The sequence below is a fragment of the Sciurus vulgaris genome (assembly GCF_902686455.1).
Source record: "Sciurus vulgaris genome assembly, chromosome: 17".
NCBI classification, from domain to species: domain Eukaryota; kingdom Metazoa; phylum Chordata; class Mammalia; order Rodentia; family Sciuridae; genus Sciurus; species Sciurus vulgaris.
This window is the reverse complement of record NC_136478.1, coordinates 52,000,147-52,023,065: the sequence shown is the minus strand read 5'-3', so window position 1 is coordinate 52,023,065 and position 22,919 is coordinate 52,000,147. Positions and strand designations below refer to the sequence as shown.

Here is a 22,919-nt window from a genome sequence, read left to right as displayed (position 1 = left end):
CAGGCGTGGACAGATGTATGCCAGTATCATTGAGCAGACAAATCTCATGGACAGCTGTGCACCCAAACACACCCACACCCACAGGATACCCAACAACACATGCACCTTCACCCTCACATGCACTGTGTATCTCTTTCACAGAATCCCTGCCAACATGTAGGGAGGGGGTAGAGAAGAAGGGAGGGGACAGGTCACTGGGCCAACCAAGGAGGAAGTTTGTGCATCCAGCACCTCTGCTACCTTCACTCTCCTGGACGATGAGGAGAGGGAGGCGGGAGCAGATGGAGTTGCATAACTGAATGGGGAGGAGGCTTAGCATAAAAGGTCCAGCTGAGGCTGTTGCTGGTGGACAGCAGACAGACCTGGACCATGGAGCTCAGTGTCCTCCTCTCCCTTGCTCTGCTCACAGGCCTCTTTCTTCTGCTGGCCAGGGGCCGCCCAAAGGCCCGTGGCCACCTCCCACCAGGGCCCCGGCCTCTGCCCTTCTTGGGGAACCTTCTGCAGCTACAGAGAGGAGGCTTGCTCAGTTCCTTCCTGCGGGTGAGACACAGATGGATGGGTCCTGTGGTGGGCTGGTCTCTGCCTCTGTGTTTGGGGATCCCTCAGCAGGAGAAGCAAGGCCTCTTTCCAGCTCAGGGGTTGGTGGGTGGGGGACAGCAGGTGTGTGAAGGGCCCGAGCCTGAACCTTGATGGAGAGTGGTCAGATGGTCAGCTGCATCTTGCTCAGATGGAAGTGTGTGAGGGGCACTGTCCTCGAGAGGCAGGTGGATGTGCAGAGGTGTGGAGTGTGAGCCTTAGTGCACAGCTTCCCTCTCCTCTGCCACCCTCTGCTGTGTCCCTGGATGCCTGCCTGTCTCTGGAACAGGGGTAAAGGGCAGCAGCACCGGTCATATAGATATGATTTCTGCCAACAAGAGAGAGTGAAGGCTGGCCTGACTCAGTGCTGGGATGGAGGAGAGGCAAGGGGTGGGTCAGAGGTGCTTATTGATAATAAGTGTGATGCACCATACTAGGGTACACTCTGCATTGTGTACCAGGCTCTCTGTCACTGCTCCAATGTAAGCTTTCATGTGTAATTATTTACTTATTAATAATTAATCAGCATCCATGACCCCTCTTTCCAGTGGGAGAGCTGGAACCCTGACAGTAACTCCCAGCTCCTCTGTCCTTTTCCCCTGCCATGGAGCCACACTCCTGAATGAGCCTGTTTTTTTTTTTTTTTTTTTTTTTTTTAGTGCCTGCGGTTGAACCCAGTAGTGCTTAACCACTGAGCCACATCCTCAGCCCTTTTGATTTTTTATATAGAGACAGAGTCTTGCTAAGTTATTTAGGGCCTTTCTCAGTTGCTGAGCCTGGCTTTGAACTCATAGTCTTCCTACCTCAGCCTCTGGAGTCATTAGGGTTCAGGCAAGCACCACTGCACCTGGCCATATGACCCTCTCAAAGGGAGTTTCCTCGCCCTGCAGTCTTGGGCACCAACTGTGGCCACACTAGCTGGCCACACTCCAGCTCTCTGTGTCTTACTGCCTCCTGTCTCCATGAGAGTTGTTGATATGAGCAGTAGTCACAATTCTTTACAAATTCTGAAGGAAGTCAAGCTGACCAGGAAGTTCTTATGTGTCTAAAAGGAGGTTTCAAAAAGTCTTGGTGGCTTTGTAAGATAGTAGAGAAGTGGAATATGTTGGGAAGGGCCTTGGAGGAGTTTTTCACATCCTCTGGGGAAGGGTGGGTGCTGGCTGAGGTCTGCCGCCCCTGTTCACTGCAAGGTTCCAGGACTCTGGGTGCCCTGTGTGTTTATGGAGACAGTCTAGAGTATGCAAAATGCTTTAACATGTGGTTCTCACAGTTGGAGAGTTAAGGTTCTGTCCCAGTGACCCAAGGGTGTTACACCTGGTCCCTGCAGTGGCCATGTCTGGAGATGGTGAGTAAGGAGATCAGCACTGGTGGGACAGTGTGGAGTGGCCTGGATCTACTGCAGGCAGCTGCTCTCAGGAGGTTGCGTTGTTCCACTTGTAACTACTGTGATGACCGAATGAGTCAACCCAGTGCCCATGAATACCTGGAACTGTGGCATGTCCAGGGAGATAAGTGGCAGGACCTGCCCATGAGGAGTTGACAGTCTGGCTGCAGATATAAAATAACTGCAAGAATTAGTTAGGTAACGTTAAGGGTTCATCCTGGTGGCACTGAATACAAGCAAACAAGTAGGAGTCTTAAGATCATTCAGGGTCCAGAACAGGTTTATTCTGTCAGAATTGGACAGAGTGTAACGACTGCATGGAGTTAAGATCAGTGGGGAGGAAACACCCTTTCTGAGGGTGTTGGGGGGAAGGGGAGAAGGTATAGGCCCAGTGAATGAGGGCGTGACGTGAAGTAGAGAGGACTCAGGTGTGGAATGATGGCAGCCCAGGGAGCAATTGGCTGGTCTGAAGCTAGGAGCAGCAGTAAGAGAAAGAGTGGTCCAGCTGGCCGGGCAAGATGGTCCCTTGGTGTCTTAGTCTGTTTCCTCTTGCTAGAGCAACGTACCTGAGGCTGGGTACCGTATAGAGTAGCTCACAGTTTTGAAAGGTGACAGTCCAGGATCAGGTAAGTTCTGTTCAGCTTCTGGTGAGGGAAGCCTGAGCTATCTGACCACATGGTAGAAATGAAGAAATGGAAGTAGCCACATGCAGAAGAGGCCAATCCGCAAGAGTGGCCTCACTGATATCTCAGGAGCTAGCTCCTTCTCTGAGGGTGCCACCATGACCTAATTTCCTCCCCCAAGGCTGCACCTCTCCAGGTCCTGCCTCCTCTTAACTCTGCTCTACTGTGATCGACCTCATGATCCCTGGCACAGGAAATAGGTAAGAAGCCAGAGAGAACTGCCCCAGATGGAAAGCTCTGAATGCCAAATGCTGGTGAGCTCCTGGTGATCCCGAGAAACAAGCAGCACAGGTGGCCTAGGCACACTGCGTGTGTGTCTGCGGCCCGATTGGAACACAGTCGTCCATAGCCTATGAGCTTGCAGTGGTGCAATTCCAGACTGCCTGGCTCACCACCCTGCTGAGAGGACTGGGGCTTGTTGACACGCCCCTTAGAATAGTCTTCCAATGCTTCTGTTTGTGACTGGGGAAGCCCATGGCTGGTCCCCAAGGCAACTGGTGTGTGGAAGGTGGTTGTGTGGGCTTTTGTCCTCATGGGAGTGTTACCAAGATCAGCATGCTAAGGACGATAATATTCAGCTGGTCAGAGGGAGAGGCACAAAGATGCACTATAGTCTCCAACAAGTGTTGCCATTTTCCTTTTACTATCCACTTTCTTTTGGTTTCGATTTCATAGTGATGCTTCAATATTTCTACTATGATCAGCAAGGTTATGTGTGAATTTGCCCAGTTAGATTTTGTGGGGTGGTGATGAAAACATCTGATGAGAACAACTTAGAGGAGGAAAAGTTTATTTGTGGCTCACAGTTCCAGAGGTCTCAGTCCACAAATGGGTGACTCCATTGCTCTGGACCCAAGGTGGGGCAGCCAATCATGGTGGAAGGGTCTGGAGGAGCAAACCTGCCCAGGACGTGGTGGGGTTAGAAAGTAGAGGAGAGGGAAGAGGGCAGGGGGAAGGGACTGCAGGTCTAATGCACCCTTCCAGGACATGCTGCTAGTGACCCAACTGCTCTAACCACAGCCCACCTACCTACAGTTACCAGCCAGTGAGTCCATTCAAGCCAGGATCAGTGAATAGGTTACAGCTTTCATAACTGAATCATTTCACCTCTGAATATTTCTGCATTACCAGGAGATATTGTGGGAAATTTCACATCTAAAAGATAATAATTTCTGTTCTTTTGTGGGATTATTTCAGTATCAACAAATGACCACCTTTATTTGCTATAGAGGATTACCCCTAGGAATGCTCTACCACTGAGCCACACCTCAGCCCTTTAAAAAATTCATGTGTTTATTCATATTTTATGTATTTATTTATTTATTTCGAGTCAAGGTTGTACTCTGTTGCTTAGAGCCGTGCTCTGTTGCTGAGGTTGGCTTTGAATTTGCAACCCTCTTGCTTCATCCTCCGCAGTTGCTGGGATTAAAGGAACGTGCCACCACCCCTGACATCTAGGAACCAAAACAAAAACGGTTTTTGACACAGAACAGTGAGTAGTAAAGTGGACTCTTCTGTCGTCTTGTGATGATGACGCTTGCTATTTTAACTTGGACACTTGGTTGTCTTGGTTTTATGTCCCCCCTCTTTCTTTGCTTTTCTTGAGTCTGATCTGTTCCCTCTATTCTTTCATCTGCTCCTCCACATCTCTTGAGGACCTTTGGGTTTGACATGTCTGGTCCCCATTCTTCATTGTAGCAAAGCCTTCAGTTTTCTTGCAGGAAGAGCCCTGGGGAATTCGTATGAGGTCCTTTCAGGATTTTGGGTTGGTGGTCCTGGCTTCATGTTCTGAGGCATTCCTGGGGGACACAGACCCAGGCCTGCCCCCCTCTCTGAGTGCAGAGGCTGCGCGTGCATATCACTTCATTCTAATTGTTTTGCACGTATCACAAGGAATGAGCAACAATTAGTCCCTGCTGGATACAGACCCCCAGGATAGACTTCCCAGACTCATGAACTATAAGAAGTACATCTCACCAGTCATGGTGGTGCATGCCTGTAATCCCAGGAACCTCGGGAGGCTGAGCAGGAGGATCACAAGTTCAAAGCCAACCTCAGCAACTTGCTGAGCCCAGTCTCAAAATAAAATCTAAAACTTGCTGGGGATACGACTCCATATTAAGTGCTCCTGGATTCAATCCCTAGGACAAAAATGGAAACCGAAGAAAGAAAGAAAGAAAAGAAGAGAAAAAAGTACTTCTCTGTTCTCTTTGTTCTTTATCAATTATCCAGTCTCAGTCATTCTGAGATTCAATAAAAAAGAAAAAGACAAACAAAAAACAGACAAGCAATGTCAGGTAGACGAGCTATGATGGAAATAAAGCAGGTGACACTCTAGAAGGTGTGGGAGAAGTTTCAGATCACGAGGTCAGGGAAAGACGTGGTCCTGCTCTGTTTTGGACAGACCCGGAAGGGAGCAGATGTGTGGTAGCAGGTGCAGCAGGTGTTGTTGAAAGAGCCTGAATAGGAAGGAGCTCAGGGAACAGCAGAGAGGTTGATCAGAGCGGCCAAGGCATAAGGGGGCGACAGGAAGAAGCCAGAGAAGTGAGGGACCACGTGGTTTGTGGCTGTGTGGTCCAGGATGGAGACGGTGGTGTCATTCTAAGCGACATGGGGACATTGGCGGGCTTGTAGGGTCAGGGATATCAAGTAATTCACACTTAAATAGGATTGTTCTGACTTGGAGAACGGTGAAGCCAGGTAAAGGGGCGTATGAATGGAAGCAGAGAAGCCAGTGAGACTTTGCAGAGACCAGCGCAAGACAGGTTGAAGTAACCTCAGACATTTCTATGATTTATGACTCAAGTTTTTATTGCAGTTGAACATCATCGCAACATGTGCACAGCCTGCTGGGTGCAGAGGCGCACACCTGTAATCCCAACACTTCAGGAGGCTGAGGCAGGAGGATTGAAATTTCTAGGCCCGCTTTGGCAATGCAGTGAGACTCTGTCTCAAACTAAAAAATTAAAAGGGCCTGTGAATGTAGCTCAATGGTAGAGTGCTTACTGGCATGTGTAAGATCCTGGGTCCCATCCCCAATACCAACTCCTGCAGACCCAGGATGGGCACAGTTCAATGAGTTTTAATCACCTGAATACACTCATGTCACTGACATGCAGATCAAATACCAACAGGCCGTCCCGCAGGACACCACTCTGGTCCCCTTCTTGTGAATCTCCCCCCACTATCTGGAGACTCTGAGGGCCTGGTTTTGTGTGTTTGAACTCCATGTAAATAGAAGTGAATGTAAACCAAGTGTGCTTTTGTGTCTAATGGCTGCCACTGAGCATCCTTTCTGTGGTTTTCATAGAAGTCACTGGTTGTACCTTTAATTTGTTCATTCTCTGGACTGCATAATATTCCATTGCTGGCATCTCTTACTGTGTATTTACAATGAGAAGGCTCCTGTGAATGTTCAGATTGACTTTCTGGTGAAGACATGTACACATGTTTTGGGGCAGGTATTTGGGGGAGAAGATGCTGAGAATGTGCACATTTGGCTTCAAAAAGGACAGTTGACCTCCAAGGTTGATGGTTCTACATCTACAAATTCAACCAGTTGCAGATTGAAAATTGTGTAGAAAAAAATATTGATCATATAATAACTTTCTTTCTTGACAGCATTCTCTAAATAATACAGTACTATTTATATAGATTACATTCAATCAGGTTTATCAGTAATCTAGAGATAAGTTAAAGTTCACACAAGGATGCACATTCATTATATGCAAACACTACACCATCTTAAGTCCTTCAGATTAGCATTCGAGGGTTTTTGGGTTTCCACGGGCATCTTGGGACCAGATCCCTGGAGCTGCCAAGAGGTGACTCTACTGCCCAGAAGTTTCCCAATGGCTGATAGTATGGCTTTTACCATTTTGTGAGCACAGCTATAGGACCGTCACTGTCCCTTCACATCCACCAAGTGGGCGGGTCAGAGTTGTGAACTCAGGACATGGTCAGGAGGCAGAAAGCAGATTGAAGTTGGGTCACAGGAGGAATTTTTTGATTGAGAGGCCCAATCTCACCAAATCCAAGGGTACAGGCAGGATGATACTAGAGATATTTAATCACCTGTATGCTTAGGAACTGAACCAATCAGAGCAGACATGGCTAGACTGTGTACTGACCCTTGAGTGACTGGGTCCTAGGAAGGGCGATGGCAGCTGAGGGAGGAGGGTCTTGTGGGAGACACCTACGTACCAATCTGCATCTAAGCATCTCATGGTGTAACAACTGAGGTGTCTGGTGACTAATATCAACCCTGGTGTGGATGTGCTTGGCAGCTTCGAGAGAAATACGGGGATGTGTTCACGGTGTACCTGGGCCCAAGGCCTGTGGTCGTGCTGTGTGGGACAGAGGCCATACGGGAGGCCCTGGTGGACCAGGCTGAGGATTTCTCTGGCCGGGGAAAAATATCTGTCACTGATCCAGTTTTCCAGGGATATGGTGAGGACCTCGAAGACCCTGGGATGGGGAGGGTGGAAGATGGAACGTGGGAAAGGGGGGTCTGAGAAGGGAGGACAAGGGGTGGGGCCTGACCCAGTCTCCTTCAACTTCCTCTGCAAACCCTGCTTCACTTACATCCAGGTGTGGTCTTTTCCAATGGAGAACGCTGGAAAACCCTTCGGAGATTCTCTCTGGCCACCATGAGGGACTTTGGGATGGGAAAGCGAAGCATTGAGGAACGGATTCAGGAGGAGGCTCAGTGTCTGGTGGAGGAGCTGCGGAAATCCAAGGGTGAGAACCAGGGATGCACAGGAAAGAAGACATGAAACAGAGAGGGATGTGGGGTGCACAGCAATGGAAACACAGAGAGGTATGCATGGGCAGAAAAGGACAGAGACAGGGATGGAGAATCAGAGAGAGATGGGAATAGAGATGAATAGAGAAGGGATGTGGGAAACCAGGAGAGATAGGGGAAGAGAAGTGAGGCTTTTAGTGTCCAAGACAGACGAATGATTAGTAGGCTCTTACCTTGCATGCAGAAAAATCAATTTTTGGATTGCTCATATATGTCCACGTCAAAAATAGGACCTACATAAAAGAAAGCAAAGAGCAAGTACAGACATTTCCAAGTTATGAAGTGTGTTTCCCTTCCCTTGGGTGAAGTGCTGGTGAGCAAGGAGTCAGGAGCTGTGCTCTGCTCAGGGAAGCCCAAGGGCACTGCCGGGATTCTAGATTCTTCATAGCAGGGGGCATAGTTGGCAGGTCCACTGTCAGCTGTCCATCTCATCTGGACCAGGTCTTCATCATCTCTTATCAACACTTCTCGGGAGACTCTGAGACATCCATGTAGAAGCTGGAGGGAGTGAAAGGGACAGAGATTGATGAGGACAGAGGACAGAGTGACAGAGAGACAGGAAAGGAGAGGGATGGAGGGAAGAAAAGAAAGAGAAAAATGAGAGAGAAGAAGAGAATGAGAGAGATCAAAAGAGACAGAGGAAGAGAATCTGAGACAGACAATTGAGGGATAGACAGACAAGCCTCAGAGAAAGGTTCACAGAGGAATGAGAGAAAACAGCTGAGACCCAGAGAGAGGGTCACACTCACCTGAGGTCCTGGGCTCCCGACCCCTCCCTCTGCGCCTTGGAAACCAGGACTGTGCCTGCCAACACAGGCATCAGTGTGAGGCTTGATGAGATATGGGAAGTGAAGAATGATTCATGCAGGACCAGAGAGCCCCTGGGCTGGAGAGAAGAGAGGACGTGGGTGTGAGAGGGAGGGATGCAGCCATGGGGCTTTAAATCTGCACAAGGCATGGAGTGAACAAGGCCCTGCACCCTGCCTGGAGGCCTTTACTCTCTGAGCTCACACAGTCAGAGATGGGCTGAGAGGACAGTCAGGGTAGGATCCTGCAGCGCTGGCTCTGTCTCTGTGTACTTGGGTGTGACTCCTGCCCTTGGTAATGAGAAGCTGTGCAAGCTTCCATTACTCATCCTTCTGTCCACCTGTAAAGTGGAGGTAGTCATAGAAGAGCATCTCCCTTACAATATTTTGTGCAAACTGAATGAAAGCATAAGACCTGACACAGAGTCTGTGCCAGTGTGAGCTGTTAGGAATGTTCTACTTCAGAGCAGTAGAAGATGGGGCACCACATAGAGTGTCCCCAGGCTCTGGAGTCTCTGACCTGGGACCTGCTGCCTTGTCCTCCTAGGAGCCCTCCAGGACCCCACCTTCCTCTTCCAGTCCATCACCGCCAACATCATCTGCTCCATCGTCTTTGGAGAACGCTTTGACTACAAAGATCGAGAGTTCTTGCGGTTGCTGGACATGATCTATCAGTCATTTGCACTGATCAGCTCCTTCTCCAGCCAGGTGAGTGGCAGGAGGTGAGGAGGATGAGCGGGGAGGTGGGAAAGGGTGGTTTAATCTGTGGGCACAGAAATGCAATAGGAGCACATGGAGAGAGGGATGTTGAGACCTGGAGGAAGAGGTGGGGGAGGGAAAAGGGAGATGGAGAGAGAGAAATGGGAGAGAAGGGGAGGCTGAAAGACGGGGTCAGAAAGTCTCAGAAAAGGAGGGCTTGTCTGTTCCAGGATAGGCAGAATTGATAGGGTCCAAATGGTCATTGCTCTCTACAGAGCCAGTGCAATGCCCACCGACATGCCAGGTGGTATTTTTACTCAACTAGGGAAAACAATTCTCAAATTCATTTGGAAGATTAAAGACCCAGAATATCCAAAGCAATAATGAGTTAGAAGAGCAGCAGTGGAGGCTTCAGGATACCTGGTGTCAAATCACACTGCAGAGTGACAGTTAGAAACAGCATGGTGTTGGCGTTAGAACTCTCACCAAGACCTGTGGAAAGGAATGAAAGGCAGGAGACAACTCCACACAGACTGAGTCACCTGACACTTCACAAAGGTGACAAACATATAGGTTGGAGACATCTAACAAATGGTGCTGAGAAGACTGGGTGTCTATTTGCAGAACATTGAAAGTAGATCCCTATCTCTCACCCAAGACAAAAATCAACTCAACGTGGATCAAAGACCTATAGGAATTAGAGCAGAAACTTTGCAAGAACTAGAAGAAAATGTAGGAGCAGAAATCCAACACACTGGCTCAGGCATCGCCTTCCTTAACAAGAGTTCTAAAGCTCAAGATATAAAAAGCGAACAAGTGGGATCCACCATATGAAAACATTTCTGCACAGCAAAGAAAACTATTAAGAGCTTGAGAGAGAGAGAGCCTGCAGAATGAGTTCAAATCCTTGCCAGCTACTCCTCTGACAGGAGATTAATATCTAGAATATCTAAAGACCTCAAAAAGCAGCACCCTAAAAATAACTCAATGGGCAAATGGGCAAAAGATCTAAATATTCATTTCTCAAGAGAAAAAATAAAAATGGCCAACAAACACATGAAAAATGTTCAACATCCTTAGCAATCAGAGAAATGCAAATGAAAACTGCACTGAGATTTCCTCTCTCTCTAGGCAGAATGACAATCATCAAGAATACAAATAACAGAAATTGCTGGTGAGGATGTGGGGAAAAGGTCCACTGATGTATTTTTAGTGGCAAGGCAAATTAGAAGAAACACTTTGGAAAGTAGAATGGAGATTCCTCAAAAAATTAGGAGTAGAACGACCACATGACCAAGATTTCTCAGTCCCTGGCATTTATCCAAAAGCTCTAAAATCAGCATACTATAGTGAAACATGGATTCTAATGTTTGTAGAAGTGCAATGCACAGTAGTTATGCTATGGAACTAACCTAGGTGCCAATCAACAGACTAAGATAAAACAAATGTGGTATCTGTACACTGTGGAGTTTGACTCAGCCATAAAGTAGAATGTAATTATGTCATTTGCAAGTAAATGGATGGAATTGGAGAACATCATGTGAAGCGAAATAAGACAGATTCAGAAAGTTAAGGGTTGAATGCTTTTTCTTTCTTGAATGTAGAAGCCAAAGGTTGAGGGGAGAATGGATATTAAAAATGGGGGTGTCTGTCAAATACAGAAGGAAGACGCACACCTCTAATCTCAGTGGCTCCAGAGACTGAGGCAGGAGGATTGCAAGTTCAAAACCAGCCTCAGCAACTTAGTGAGTCACTTACAAGTCAATGAGATCCTGTCTCTAAATAAAATAAAACAAAGGGTTAGGGGTGGGGATCTGTGGTTAAGTGTCCCTGGGTTCAATCCCCAGCAGAAAAAAAGAAAGAAAGAAAGACCAACACAGCAGAAGGAAGTAGGTGAGAGGATGGAGAAGGGGAAGATCTGGGAAGCCCTAGGGCTGAAATCTACCAAATCCTGCTAGGTCTGCGTGCAAATACCACAACCAAACATACATATATATAAAGCAAATGAGAACTTAGGAGAAAGAATAAAGGAAAAGAGAGAAGAGAGAGGGACACAGAAGAGAAATTGATTCTGATGAGGGGTGGAGGAGGGAGAGAGAGACACAGAGAGAGAGATGGAGATACAGAAGAGAGAGAGAGGAAGACAGAGATTCCCCACTGAGGTGTTGGGGCCCTGGATGAGTCTGTGTCCCTGTTACCTGCTAACCCTAACCCTGGGCGCCCTCACCACCCCTTCCTTCTTGCAGGTGTTTGAATTCTTCTCTGACGTCCTGAAGCACTTTCCTGGCACACACAGGCAAGTCTACAAAAACCTGCAGGAAGTCATCACCTTCATCGGCCACAGTGTGGAGAAGCACCGCGCAACCCTGGACCCCAGCAACCCCAGAGACTTCATCGACTCCTACCTGCTCCGCATGGACAAAGTGAGGCCTGGGGAGGGGAGGGGGGAGCGAAAGGAAGATGAAGGGAAGGGAAGGAGGAACCGAAATGAGAGGGAGAGGGGACAGGGCGCAGGTAGATGGAGAAATACAGGGCAAGGGACAACAAGAAAGAGGGGAAGAGACCCTGAGAGGCAGAGGAGGCTGGGGGATGAAATCCGAGACACAAACCAAGGAGATGGAGAGAGACACCAGGCCAGGCAGAGTGAGGAGGCTGAGGGAGACAGAGACACGGGGTGTCCATGCTGAGAAGGAGGGGCCCCAGGGGCGAGACCCAGAGACAGAGGGAGGCCTGGCAGGCTAGGCGAGTCCTCAGTGGGCTCTGGCCCTGACCTGCCCCTCCCTATTCACCCTCCTCATCCAGGAAAAGTCCAACGTGCGCAGCGAGTTCCACCACAAGAACCTCACCATGACCTTGCTGTCCCTCTTCTTCGCTGGCACTGAGACCACCAGCACCACTCTGCGCTACGGCTTCCTGCTCATGCTCAAGTACCCCCATGTTGCAGGTGGGCCAGGGATGGGCGTGTGGGGAGGGTCCTGGGATCCCCTCTAGGGCTGCAGAGTGGGGGCTGGGGTCCTTCATGGATGAGAGGCAACCTGACATCCTTATCATGAGCTCTGCAGGCTCTGGATGGTCTCCCACTAAGCCAGTCCCATTGGTGATGGGTGAATGACAAGTCTGACAACCTGTTCTTCCAGTGCTTTCTCCCATCCACCGTCCATCTGTCCATCTTTTATTGCTTAATCCACTTGTACTTTCGCTGAGCGCTTCATGTGCAATTCATCCACATAGAATTTCCTTCATTTATTTGGATGAATTCATTCATGAGTTGATGCTATGCACAAGGAGAGTTGAATGATCTATCGGTCACTGGTGACCTGGCTCATTCATTATTCATTCAGTCTTGCAGGTCCCCACCCATTATTTTTTGAACTGGGTTTTTTTCCTCAATCCTTCTTTCAACCATCTTCTAATTCATTCCACATCCATTCTCCATCCAATCCCTCCTTTATCCACTAATGACAATTTCATTTATTCATCCCTCATTTTTCCTTCTACTCACCCGTACATTCATGTCTTTGTTTTACTTATTCACTATTTGGTCCGTTCACACAGTGCCCATAAATCTAACTTCCATGTGATTATTGATTCATTGCTTTGTCAAGAAATCATTTATTACTTGATAGTTTATTTGATCCATCTATTGATTGATATGCTGAACATACACATCCATTCATTGGTTTGTTTATTTCATTAATCATCAATCTTTCCATTCAGGAATAGATCTGTTATTTGATCATGCATTCATTTCTTTACCCAGTTCCTCTTGTATTAATCCACTGACCTAGTCCACTGTGATATTTATGAGGACTTGGCTCAGTGTTCACTTGTAATGAACACACACACACACACACACACACACACACACACACACACACATACTGGATCATTTTCTATTCATCCCTGAGGGTGCAGTTTTGCCAGGTGCTTATTTTGGATTTCTTAATCAAAAATTCTTTGTAAGGTTGTGGAGAATATGGGTGTGTATGTGCATGGGTGTGTGTATGTGTGCACGTGTGCCACATTCCTGAGGGTTTCTGTACAGGTCGGAGACAATTCATTAAATTACTTGAATGTGAAAGGGTTGGAAATCTGATGCTGTTGCTCTCTCTCCTCCCATCACCCCAGCTGTCTGCTCTAAAGTATATCAATGGTCTCAGCTTTTCCCATAGGATTTTCCCAGCTCACTGACCCCTGAAAACAGTGTCTCTGGGGAAATCTATGTGAAACGAGGCTCACAGTTCCCCTTTTTGGTGCAGAAAGGGTCCAAAAGGAGATTGAGCAGGTGATTGGCTCACACCGCCCACCAGCCCTAGATGACCACTCCAGGATGCCATACACAGAGGCGGTCATCCACGAGATTCAGAGATTCGCTGACCTCCTCCCCATTGGTGTGCCTCATGTGGTCACCAAGGACACTTATTTCCAAGGGTTCATCATCCCCAAGGTCAGTCCTACAGGCTGCCCATCTCTGTGTGGGCGCCCTCCATCCTCTCAGCACACCATCTCAACCTCTTGCGGGCTTTTCCATAGGGTCTCTGTGTTCTAACTTTTAGTTTGTTTTATCTATTTGTTTATTGTTTGTATGTGAGACCCAGGAAATGGCAGTATTTTTTTAAATGTAAAAGTACATTTATTCCTTCTTATATTTACCTTTTTTTATTTACTTATTTTTAAAATTTTAATTGAAAATCATAAATTTACATAGGGCAATGTTGTTTGATTCATTCTGTTATTTTTTCCCTTCCCCCACCCCTCCCACCTCTCTTTTCCCTCAATACAGTCCTTCCTTTCTCCATTCTTACCACCCGCCTTATCCCTAACCCTAAACCTAACCCTAACCCTAATGCTAACCCCTCCTACCCCCCCTTATATGTCCTAGTCCGCATATCAGCGAGATCATTCGTCCTTTAGTTTTTTGAGATTGGCTTATCTCACTTAGCATGATATCCTCCAATTTCATCCAATTGCCTGCAAATGCCATTATTTTATCATTCATCATGGCGGAGTAATATTCCATTGTATATATATGCCACATTTTCTTTACCCATTCATCAACTGAAGGGCATCTAGGTTGGTTCCACAATCTGGCTATGGTGAATTGAGCAGCTATGAACATTGACGTGGCTGTATCTCTGTAGTATGCTGATTTTAAGTCCTTTGGGTATAGGCCAAGGAGTGGGATAGCTGGGTCAAATGGTGGTTCCATTCCAAGTTTTCTAAGGAATCTCCACACTGCTTTCCACAGTGGCTGCACTAATTTGCAGTCCCACCAGCAATGTATGAGTGTACCTTTCTCCCCACATCCTCGCCAACACCTATTGTTGCTTGTGTTCTTGATAATCGTCATTCTAATTGGGGTGAGATGAAATCTTAGGGTAATTTTGATTTGCATTTCTCTTATTACTAGAGATGTTGAACATTTTTTCATATATATGTTGATTGCTTGCACATCTTCTTCTGTGAAGTGTCTGTTCATTTCCTTAGCCCATTTGTTGATTGGGTTATTTGTATTCTTCGTGTAGAATTTTTTGAGTTCTTTATAGATTCTGGATATTAGTGCTCTATCTGAAGTGTGAGTGGCAAAGATATTCTCCCACTCTGTAGGCTCTCTCTTCACATTACTGATAGTTTCCTTTGCTGAGAGAAAGCTTTTTAGTTTGAATCTATCCCAGTGGTTGATTCTAGTTTATATTTCTTGTGCTATGGGAGTCCTGTTAAGGAAGTCTGATCCTAAGCCAACAAGTTGAAGGTTTGAACCTACTTTTTTTTTTCTATAAGATGCAGGGTCTCTGGTCGGATTCCGAGGTCCTTGATCCATTTTGAGTTGAGTTTTGTGCACAGTGAGAGATAGGGATTTAGTTTCATTCTGTTGCATATGGTTTTCTAGTTTTCCCAGCACCATTTGTTGAAGAGGCTATCTTTTCTCCATTGCATATTTTTGGCACCTTTGTCTAGTATGAGAAAATTGTATTTATTTGGGTTTGTGTCCATGTCCTCTATTCTGTACCATTGATCTACCTGTCTATTTTGGTACCAATACCATGCCGTTTTTGTTACTATTGCTTTGTAATAGAGTTGAAGATCTGGTATTGCGATTCCCCTTGTTTCGCTCTTTCTACTGAGGATTGCTTTAGCTATTCTGGGTTTCTTATTCTTCCAGATGAATTTCATAATTGCTTGTTGAATTTCTGTAAGATAGATCATTGGGATTTTAATTGGAATTGCATTGAATCTGTATAGCACTTTTGGTAGTATGGCCATTTTGACAATATTAATTCTGCCTATCCAAGAACATGGGAGATCTTTCCATCTCCTAAGGTGTTCTTTAATTTCTTTCTTTAGTGTTCTGTAGTTCTCATTGTAGAGGTCTTTCACCTCTTTTGTGAGATTGATTCCCAAGTATTTTATTTTTTTTTCGATGCTATTGTGAATGGGGTAGTTTTCCTAATTTCTCTTTCTGAAGATTCATCACTTATGTGTAAGAATGCATTGGATTTATGAGCATTGATCTTGTAACCTGCTACTTTACTGAATTCACTTATGAGTTCTAAGAGTTTTCTGGTGGAATTTCCAGGTTCCTCTAAATATATAATCATGTCATCAGCGAACAGGGATAGTTTGAGTTCCTCTTTTCCAATTCATATCCCTTTAATTTCTTTGGTTTGTCTAATTGCTCTGGCTAGAGTCTCAAGAACGATATTGAATAGAAGTGGTGAAAGAGAGCATCCCTGCCTTGTTCCAGTTTTTAGGGGGAATGCTTTCAGTATTTCACCATTTAGAATGATAATGGCCATGGCTTAGCATAGATGGCCTTTAAATGTTAGGAATGTTCCCACTACCCCAATTTTCTCTAGTGTTTTGAGCATGAAGGGATGCTGTATTTTATCAAATGCTTTTTCTGTATCTATTGAAATAATCATGTGATTCTTAATTTTTACTCTGTTGATATGGTGAATGACACTTATTGATTTCCGGATGTTGAACCAACCTTGCATCCCTGGGATAAAACCCACTTGATTGTGGTGCACTATCTGTTTAATATATTTTTGTATGCGATTTGCTAAAATTTTGTTGAGAATTTTTGCATCGATGTTCATTAAGGATATTGGTCTAAAATTTTCTTTCCTCGATATGTCTCTGTCTGGTTTAGGTATCAGGGTGATATTGGCTTCATTGAATGAGTTTGGGAGGGTTCCCTCCTCTTCCATTTCATGGAATACTTTGAGGAGTATTGGAATGAGCTCTTCTTTAAAGGTTTTGTAGAACTCGGCTGAGAACCCATCTGGTGCCGGACTTTTCTTTGTTGGTAGGCTTTTGTTGACCTCTTCTATTTCATTGCTTGAAATTGATTTATTTAAGTTGTGTATGTCCTCCTCGTTCAGTTTAGTTAATTCATATGTCTCTAGAAACTTGTTGATGTCTTCGAGGTTTTCTGTTTTGTTGGAGTATAGATTTTCAAAATAGCTTCTAATTATGTTTTCTATTTCACTCGTGTCTGTTGTGATATTTCCTTGTTCATTCCGAATTTTAGTAATTTGAGTTTTCTCCCTCTTTCTCTTTGTTAGTGTGGCTAAGGGTTTATCAATTTTGTTTATTTTTTCAAAGAACCAACTATTTATTTTGTTAACTTTTCCGGGTGTTTCTTTTGTTTCAATTTTGTTGATTTCGGCTCTGATTTTAATTATTTCCTGTCTTCTACTACTTTTGGTGTTAGTCTGCTCTTTTTTTCTAGGGCTTTGAGCTGTAGTGTTAAGTCATTTATTTGTTGATTTCTAGTTCTTTTGTTGAATGCGCCCCATGAAATAAATCTTCCTCTAAGTACTGCTTTCATAGTGTCCCAGAGATTTTGATATGATGTGTCTTTGTTCTCGTTTACCTCTAAGAATATTTTTATTTCCCTCCTGATGTCTTCTGTTATCCATTCATCACATAATAGTGTATTATTTAATCTCCAGGTATTGGAGAAGTTTGTGTTTTTTATTCTGTCATTTATTTCTAATTTCTATCCATTATGGTCTGATAGAGTACAAGGCAGTATCTCTATCTTCTTGTATTTGCTAACAGTAGCTTTGTGGCATAAAACATGGTCTATTTTATAGAAGGATCCATGTGCTGCTGAGAAGAAAGTGTATTCATTTTTTGTTGGATGGTATATTCTATATAAGTTGGTTAAGTGTAAATTGTTGATTGTGTTATTGAGATCTATGGTTTCTTTATTCAATTTTTGTTTGGACGATCTATCCAGTGGTGAGAGAGGTGTGTTAAAATCGCCTAGTATTATTGTGTTGTGGTCGATTTGATTTCTGGAATTGAGAAGGGTTTGTTTGACGTACATGGATGGGACAATGTTCGGGGCATAGATATTTATGATTGTTATGTCTTGCTGATTTATGCTTCCCTTAAGCAGTATGTAATGTCCTTCTTTATCCCTCCTGACTAGTTTTTGCTTGAAGTCCACATTGTCTGAAATGAGAATGGATACTCCAGCTTTCTTGCTGTGTCCATGTGCCTGGTATGTTTTTTCCCATCCTTTCACCTTTAGTCTACGGGTATCTCTTTCTATGAGATGAGTCTCTTGCAGGCAGCAAATTGTTTGATTTTTCTTTTTAATCCATTCTGCCAGTCTATGTCTTTTGATTGATGAGTTCAGGCCATTAACATTCACGGTTATTATTGTGATATGATTTGTATTCCCACTCATTTGACTGATTTTTGTTTTTTGACATGATTTGGTTTCCCCTTTATTTGGCTATTCCTTTAGGCTAGTTCCTCCCATTGCTGATTTGCATCATTGTTTTTCATCTCTTCCTCATGGAATATTTTTCTGAGAATGTTCTGTAATGCTGGCTTTCCTTTTGTAAATTCCTTTAGCTTTTGTTTATCATGGAAGGATCTTATTTCATCGTCAAATCTGAAAGTAAGTTTTGCTGGGTATAAGATTCTTGGTTGGCATCCATTTTCTTTCAGGGCTTGGTAAATGTTGTTCCAGGCCCTTCTAGCTTTTAGGGTCTGGATTGAAAAATCTACTGATATTATTGTTTTCCCCCTGAATGTAATCTGATTATTTTCTCTCATGGCCTTTAAAATTCTGTCTTTATTTTGTATGTGAGGTATTTTCATTATGATGTGCCTTGGTGTGGGTCTGTTGTAATTTTGTATATTTGGAGTCCTATAAGCCTCTTGTACTTGGTTTTCCATTTCATTCTTCAGATTTGGGAAATTTTCTGATACTATTTCATTGAATCGATTGTTCATTCCTTTGGTTTGTTTCTGTAAGCCTTCCTCAATCCCAATAATTCTTAAATTTGGCCTTTTCATGATATCCCCTAATTCTTTCTGTTCATGATTTCTTACCATCTTTTCTGTTTGGTCAACTTTGTTTTCAAGATTAAATATTTTGTCTTCAATATCCGAGGTTCTGTCTTCCAGGTGTTCTATCCTACTGGATATGCTTCCTATGGAGATTTTAACTTGGTTTATTGTTTCCTTCATTTCAAGGATTTCTGTTTGGTTTTTCTTCAATATCTCTAACTCTTTATTGAAATGATCTCTTACTTCCCGTATTTGCTCCTTTTACTGTTGATTGGTGCGATCATTGAATGCCTGCATTTGCTCTTTCATCTCCTCGTTTGCTTCCCTGATTGTTTTAATTATGGACATTCTGAACTCCCTTTCTGACATTTCTTCTGCTGTGCTGTCATTGGGTTTTATTGGTATAGTATCTAGGTTTGTTTGGGACATTTTCTTCCCTTGTTTTCTGATATTGGTCAGATGTCAGAGGGACTTTGTGATATTGCAGAATTCTTCTATTGGCTTATAGTGTCCCTGTAGATTTCCAGTGTCTCACCTTCCTGCCTTCAGTAGCCTGAAGTCTTGGAGTAACTTGATAATGTAGTGCTTCCAAGGAAAGCTGCCCCTAGTCCGCTACTGGTTCCAGGACTTGGAGCTGTTTCTGTGTGGAAAGGCTCTCACTGGGGGGCCTGCTCTGAGAAGCTAGCCTGGAATGGCGCTTCCCGCCGGAGTGGGCGGGCTGCAGGCTGCTTGGGGAAGTCCCTGGCTGCCCTGTCCTGGTCCCTGAAGCAACCTGCGGGCAGGAACTCGCTGCCCTGGTTCAGGGACTTGAAGCTTGGTTCTGTGCAGAAAGGCTCTCACCGGGGGGCCTGCTCTGAGATGCTGGAGAATCTGGCCCTGTGGAGGGGCCCACCGCCGGAGTGCGCGGAGCTGCCTGGGGAAGACTCTAGCTGCTCTGCTCTACTCTAATACACCACCCGAATCCGGGCCTGCCGCCCGGGCAGCACTTCACCTGGTTGGGGAGACTCACCCCGTGGCTCTGTTTTAGTCTGAGTCTCTCAATGCCTCCCCTTCTTGAATCCTGGGTTCTGGAGCGACTGGAATGCAGTCACCCTCTAGTCCGCCATCTTGGATCCTCTAGTCCACCATCTTGGATCCTCTAGTCCACCATCTTGGATCCGCAACATTTAAACAAGTGTTTTTATTAGTGCATTAGAGTTATACATAACAGTGGGGTTCAGGGAGACATAACCATTCATACACTGAGTGTGATCTGATCCATTCTAGTACCCTTTGCTTCCTCTTACCCTCTTCTCCTCCTTCCACAGTTTCCACTCCTATTCCCTTCTGGTCTTCCTTCCACTTATTATTTTTTTTTAAAATGGTGCTTTATAAATACACATAAAGGTGCAATTCAGTGTGGTATATTCACATATGTGCAGAGCATAATTTTGTCAATTAGATTCTCCTGTTCCTCCTTTTTCCAGTTCCTCTTCCCTCCCCTTCAATCTCCTTCCTCTACTCCACTGATGCTCTCAGTTTTCATTGGACCTGCCCCCCCTTATTTTCCTTACTCTGCTCTAGCTTCTGCATATAAGAGAACATTCAACCCTTGACTCTGTGTCTGTCTTATTTCACTTAGTATGATGTTCTGCAGTTCCATTCATTTATTATCAAATTACACTCTTTCATTCTTCTTTATATCTCAGTAAAACTCCATTGTGTATATATACCACATTTTGTTCATCTGTTCATCTGTTGATGGGCATCTGGGTTGGTTCCATTGCATGGCTATTGTGAACTGCTCTGCTATAAACACAGATGTGCCTGCATCACTATAATATGCTGATTTTAGTTCTGTTGGACAAAGACCAAAGAGTGGGATACCTGGGTCACATGGTGATTCCATTCCCAGACTTTTGAGGAATCTCCATATTGCTTTCCAAATGGTTGCAGTAATTTTCAGTCCTACCACATTGTATGAGTATACTTTCCCCCCACATGCAGGCCAGCACTTATTATTACTTGTGTTCTTGATGACATGTCCTTTGATGTTTTAACCTTTCCTTAGAACACTGAAGTATACCCCATCCTAAGCTCTGCTCTCCACGACCCCCGTTACTTTGAAAAACCAGACGCCTTCAACCCCGACCACTTTCTGGATGCCAATGGGGCACTGAAGAAGAATGAAGCTTTTATTCCCTTCTCCATGGGTAAGCTGGACCTGCAATCTCTTGGCAGACACCAGAGGCAGGTCCCGTCCTCTTCTTGGGACAAAAAATGACAGGTTGTTGTTTTGTGAACACTTGTCCTATTTCAGTGGCTTTATCTGCACTGTCCTATTCCATCTTCTCAACCCTGAGAGGGGATGTGAGAAGTGAAATTATGACATAAGGCACATCTTGATTAGCAGGATCTTGGACAAGTGTTGGAAAACCTCTAGAGCTGAGCAAAGTAACCTTAAAATAAAAAAAAGCAACAAGTAAAAGTTAATGCAGCACTGAGTCCAGAGGAATAAAGAAAATGCATCCGACAAATCACATAAAGACACAGATTCTGCCCCAGGAAACTTATCGTCCTATAGCTGAGATAGACATTCATCAAAGTGTCCCAAATAATAATCCAATTAAAAGATTTAATGCCTGTCCTGAGCGAAGCACTGCCTGGCACAAAGGACACACCAACAGGGGCAAATATTATCATTAATCAGGCATTGGGAGCACCAAGAAGGAAATACTGAGTAATATTGGTGGGTAGGTGAGAAACAGCTCAGCTGAGAAACTGGGTTCCAAGCAGAGGCCTGGTGGGCGAGTGTTGATCAACTCCAGGAAAGAAGGTTTCAGGTCGAAGCAACAGCAGGGCAGAGCCAGGTGGCCCATTAGAGTAAGTGTAGGAAACTCTGGGAGTGGATTAGAAAGTGGCTGAGGGTCAGGAGCTCAGCTGGCTGGACCTCATATCCTGAAGCAGTGAAGTTTGAGAGAGTTCCACCTGAGCAGCAAGGCACATGGTGTTACAGACAGAAAGGAACCTACAAGCAGAAATAATAGGGTCTGTCCAGTTCCTCGTGGCTGCCTTTGGACAGATCTGAGCAGAGTGCAGTGTGCAATTGGCTGAAGCGCAGAGCTGGGATTGACTGAAGTGCAGGACTGGGATTGGCTGAAGCGTAGGGCTGGGATTGCTGAAGCGCAGAGCTGGGATTGGCTGAGCCTAGGTTACCTTTCCTTGGAATGTGCTGTCAATTAGGTTGCCATTTGTTTAATATTAATTTAGGGTGCAGGATACTCAGTGGGGTTTAGGCCAAATTTAAATTGAAGTTTCCACCTGAGAAAACCCCAACATCCCCGCTTCTCATCTTTTGGGGAGAAGGAAGGTCCCAGGAACAAGTTCTCAATGATGAGCCTCCTCATTAACTCTAGTGGTGCCGGCTCTGGTCCCGCCCCAGGTCTGTGGATGCGGACTTCAATGTCCTCATTCTGTCTTCAGTGAGAGCTGGGAACACCTGGGATAGTGGGTAAAGGTCAGCTCCCACCCAATTATTCTTCCCTAAGTTTAGAGAAAGGCAGAAACATAGAGAAGTAGGGACCAAAACAGCTAAGCAACGAGACGTTATGGGGACTAGACAGACAGAGGGACAGAAACACAGATAGAGACAGGGAGATCATGGCAAAGAGGAGACAGTCTGTGAGAGATGGAGGGTGAACCTGAGGTGATAGAGGAGAGAGAGAGAAGGGGAGAGGGAAGAAGGGGAGAAGTCTGGCCCCGTGCCCACATGGTGACCCTCTGTGCCCACAGGGAAGCGCATTTGTCTTGGTGAAGGCATCGCTCGCAATGAACTGTTCCTCTTCTTCACCACCATCCTCCAGAACTTCTCTGTGGCCAGCCCCGTGGCCCCCAAGGACATCGATCTCACTCCTAGGGAGATTGGTGTGGGCAGAGTACCCCCAACATACCAGATCCGCTTCCTTCCTCACTGAATGGGCTGAGGGAAGAGGGCCAAAGGATTCCAGGGTCATTGTTTCTACCTCTGTAGAGAATGACCCCCCATGGCCTCCACATCTTCCTGCCTGAGAACCAGCAGCCTCCCTGTCCTTGTTTGCATCAACAGAGGAAAGTCCCCTGTGTAGTCTTACTTCCTTCCCTCACGCTGTAGCTCTTCCAAGGCTCTCAGGCATTCTCCTTTCCTCTATTAATAGAATTGCAGAAGTCAGAAGCAAGCTTGAAGATAATCAAGCCCCTTCCTAGGTGTGCATATAGACACTGGGGGCAAACGGGAAACTGGGCTCTAGGTCTTTCTGAACTTCTGCCTCCCAGGCACAGCTCATGCCAAATAAATTCTCCCTTGCTCAGAATAAGTATGGTTCCATTTGTGCACTCCATGTGCTCCATCATCTGTGCTGAAGGGCTTTGCCTAAGACTGCTCTTGACTGCTCCCCCAGCAGCACCCTGTGGTGGGTGAGGTGACCATGCCCATTTTACAGAACAGTAAGAGAGGGAGGGTGGGAGTGTCCTCTCTGAGGTCACAGATTCTCCCCACAGTGCCTTCTTCAACATATATATACACACACATATGTATATTGAGATAACTCAACATAACCCAAACTTGGCCATTATGGAGTGTAGAATTTAGTTAATTCCCAAAGGTGTGCAAGTACCACCATCTCATTACTGATGTT

The 22,919-nt window shown here is 45.3% G+C and overlaps 1 protein-coding gene across 2 annotated transcripts in view; it reads left to right on the top strand.

Annotated features, from left to right (window-relative positions):
- The first annotated feature begins 334 nt into the window (after positions 1 to 334).
- Positions 335 to 22,919, top strand: part of LOC306648341 (cytochrome P450 2B4-like) — a 153,876-nt gene continuing 131,291 nt past the window's right edge. The window contains exons 1-9 of one of the 2 annotated variants that reach the window (XM_079118400.1): positions 335 to 540; positions 6,930 to 7,092; positions 7,234 to 7,383; positions 8,801 to 8,961; positions 11,199 to 11,375; positions 11,755 to 11,896; positions 13,212 to 13,399; positions 20,318 to 20,459; positions 22,039 to 22,680. In XM_079118400.1, the coding sequence (XP_078974526.1) occupies positions 370 to 540; positions 6,930 to 7,092; positions 7,234 to 7,383; positions 8,801 to 8,961; positions 11,199 to 11,375; positions 11,755 to 11,896; positions 13,212 to 13,399; positions 20,318 to 20,459; positions 22,039 to 22,220 (1,476 nt within the window). In that variant the 5' untranslated portion in view covers positions 335 to 369 and the 3' untranslated portion in view covers positions 22,221 to 22,680. Of the gene's footprint in view, positions 541 to 6,929; positions 7,093 to 7,233; positions 7,384 to 8,800; positions 8,962 to 11,198; positions 11,376 to 11,754; positions 11,897 to 13,211; positions 13,400 to 20,317; positions 20,460 to 22,038; positions 22,681 to 22,919 lie in introns of those variants that run through there. The other variant, XM_079118401.1, reaches the window with a different exon arrangement.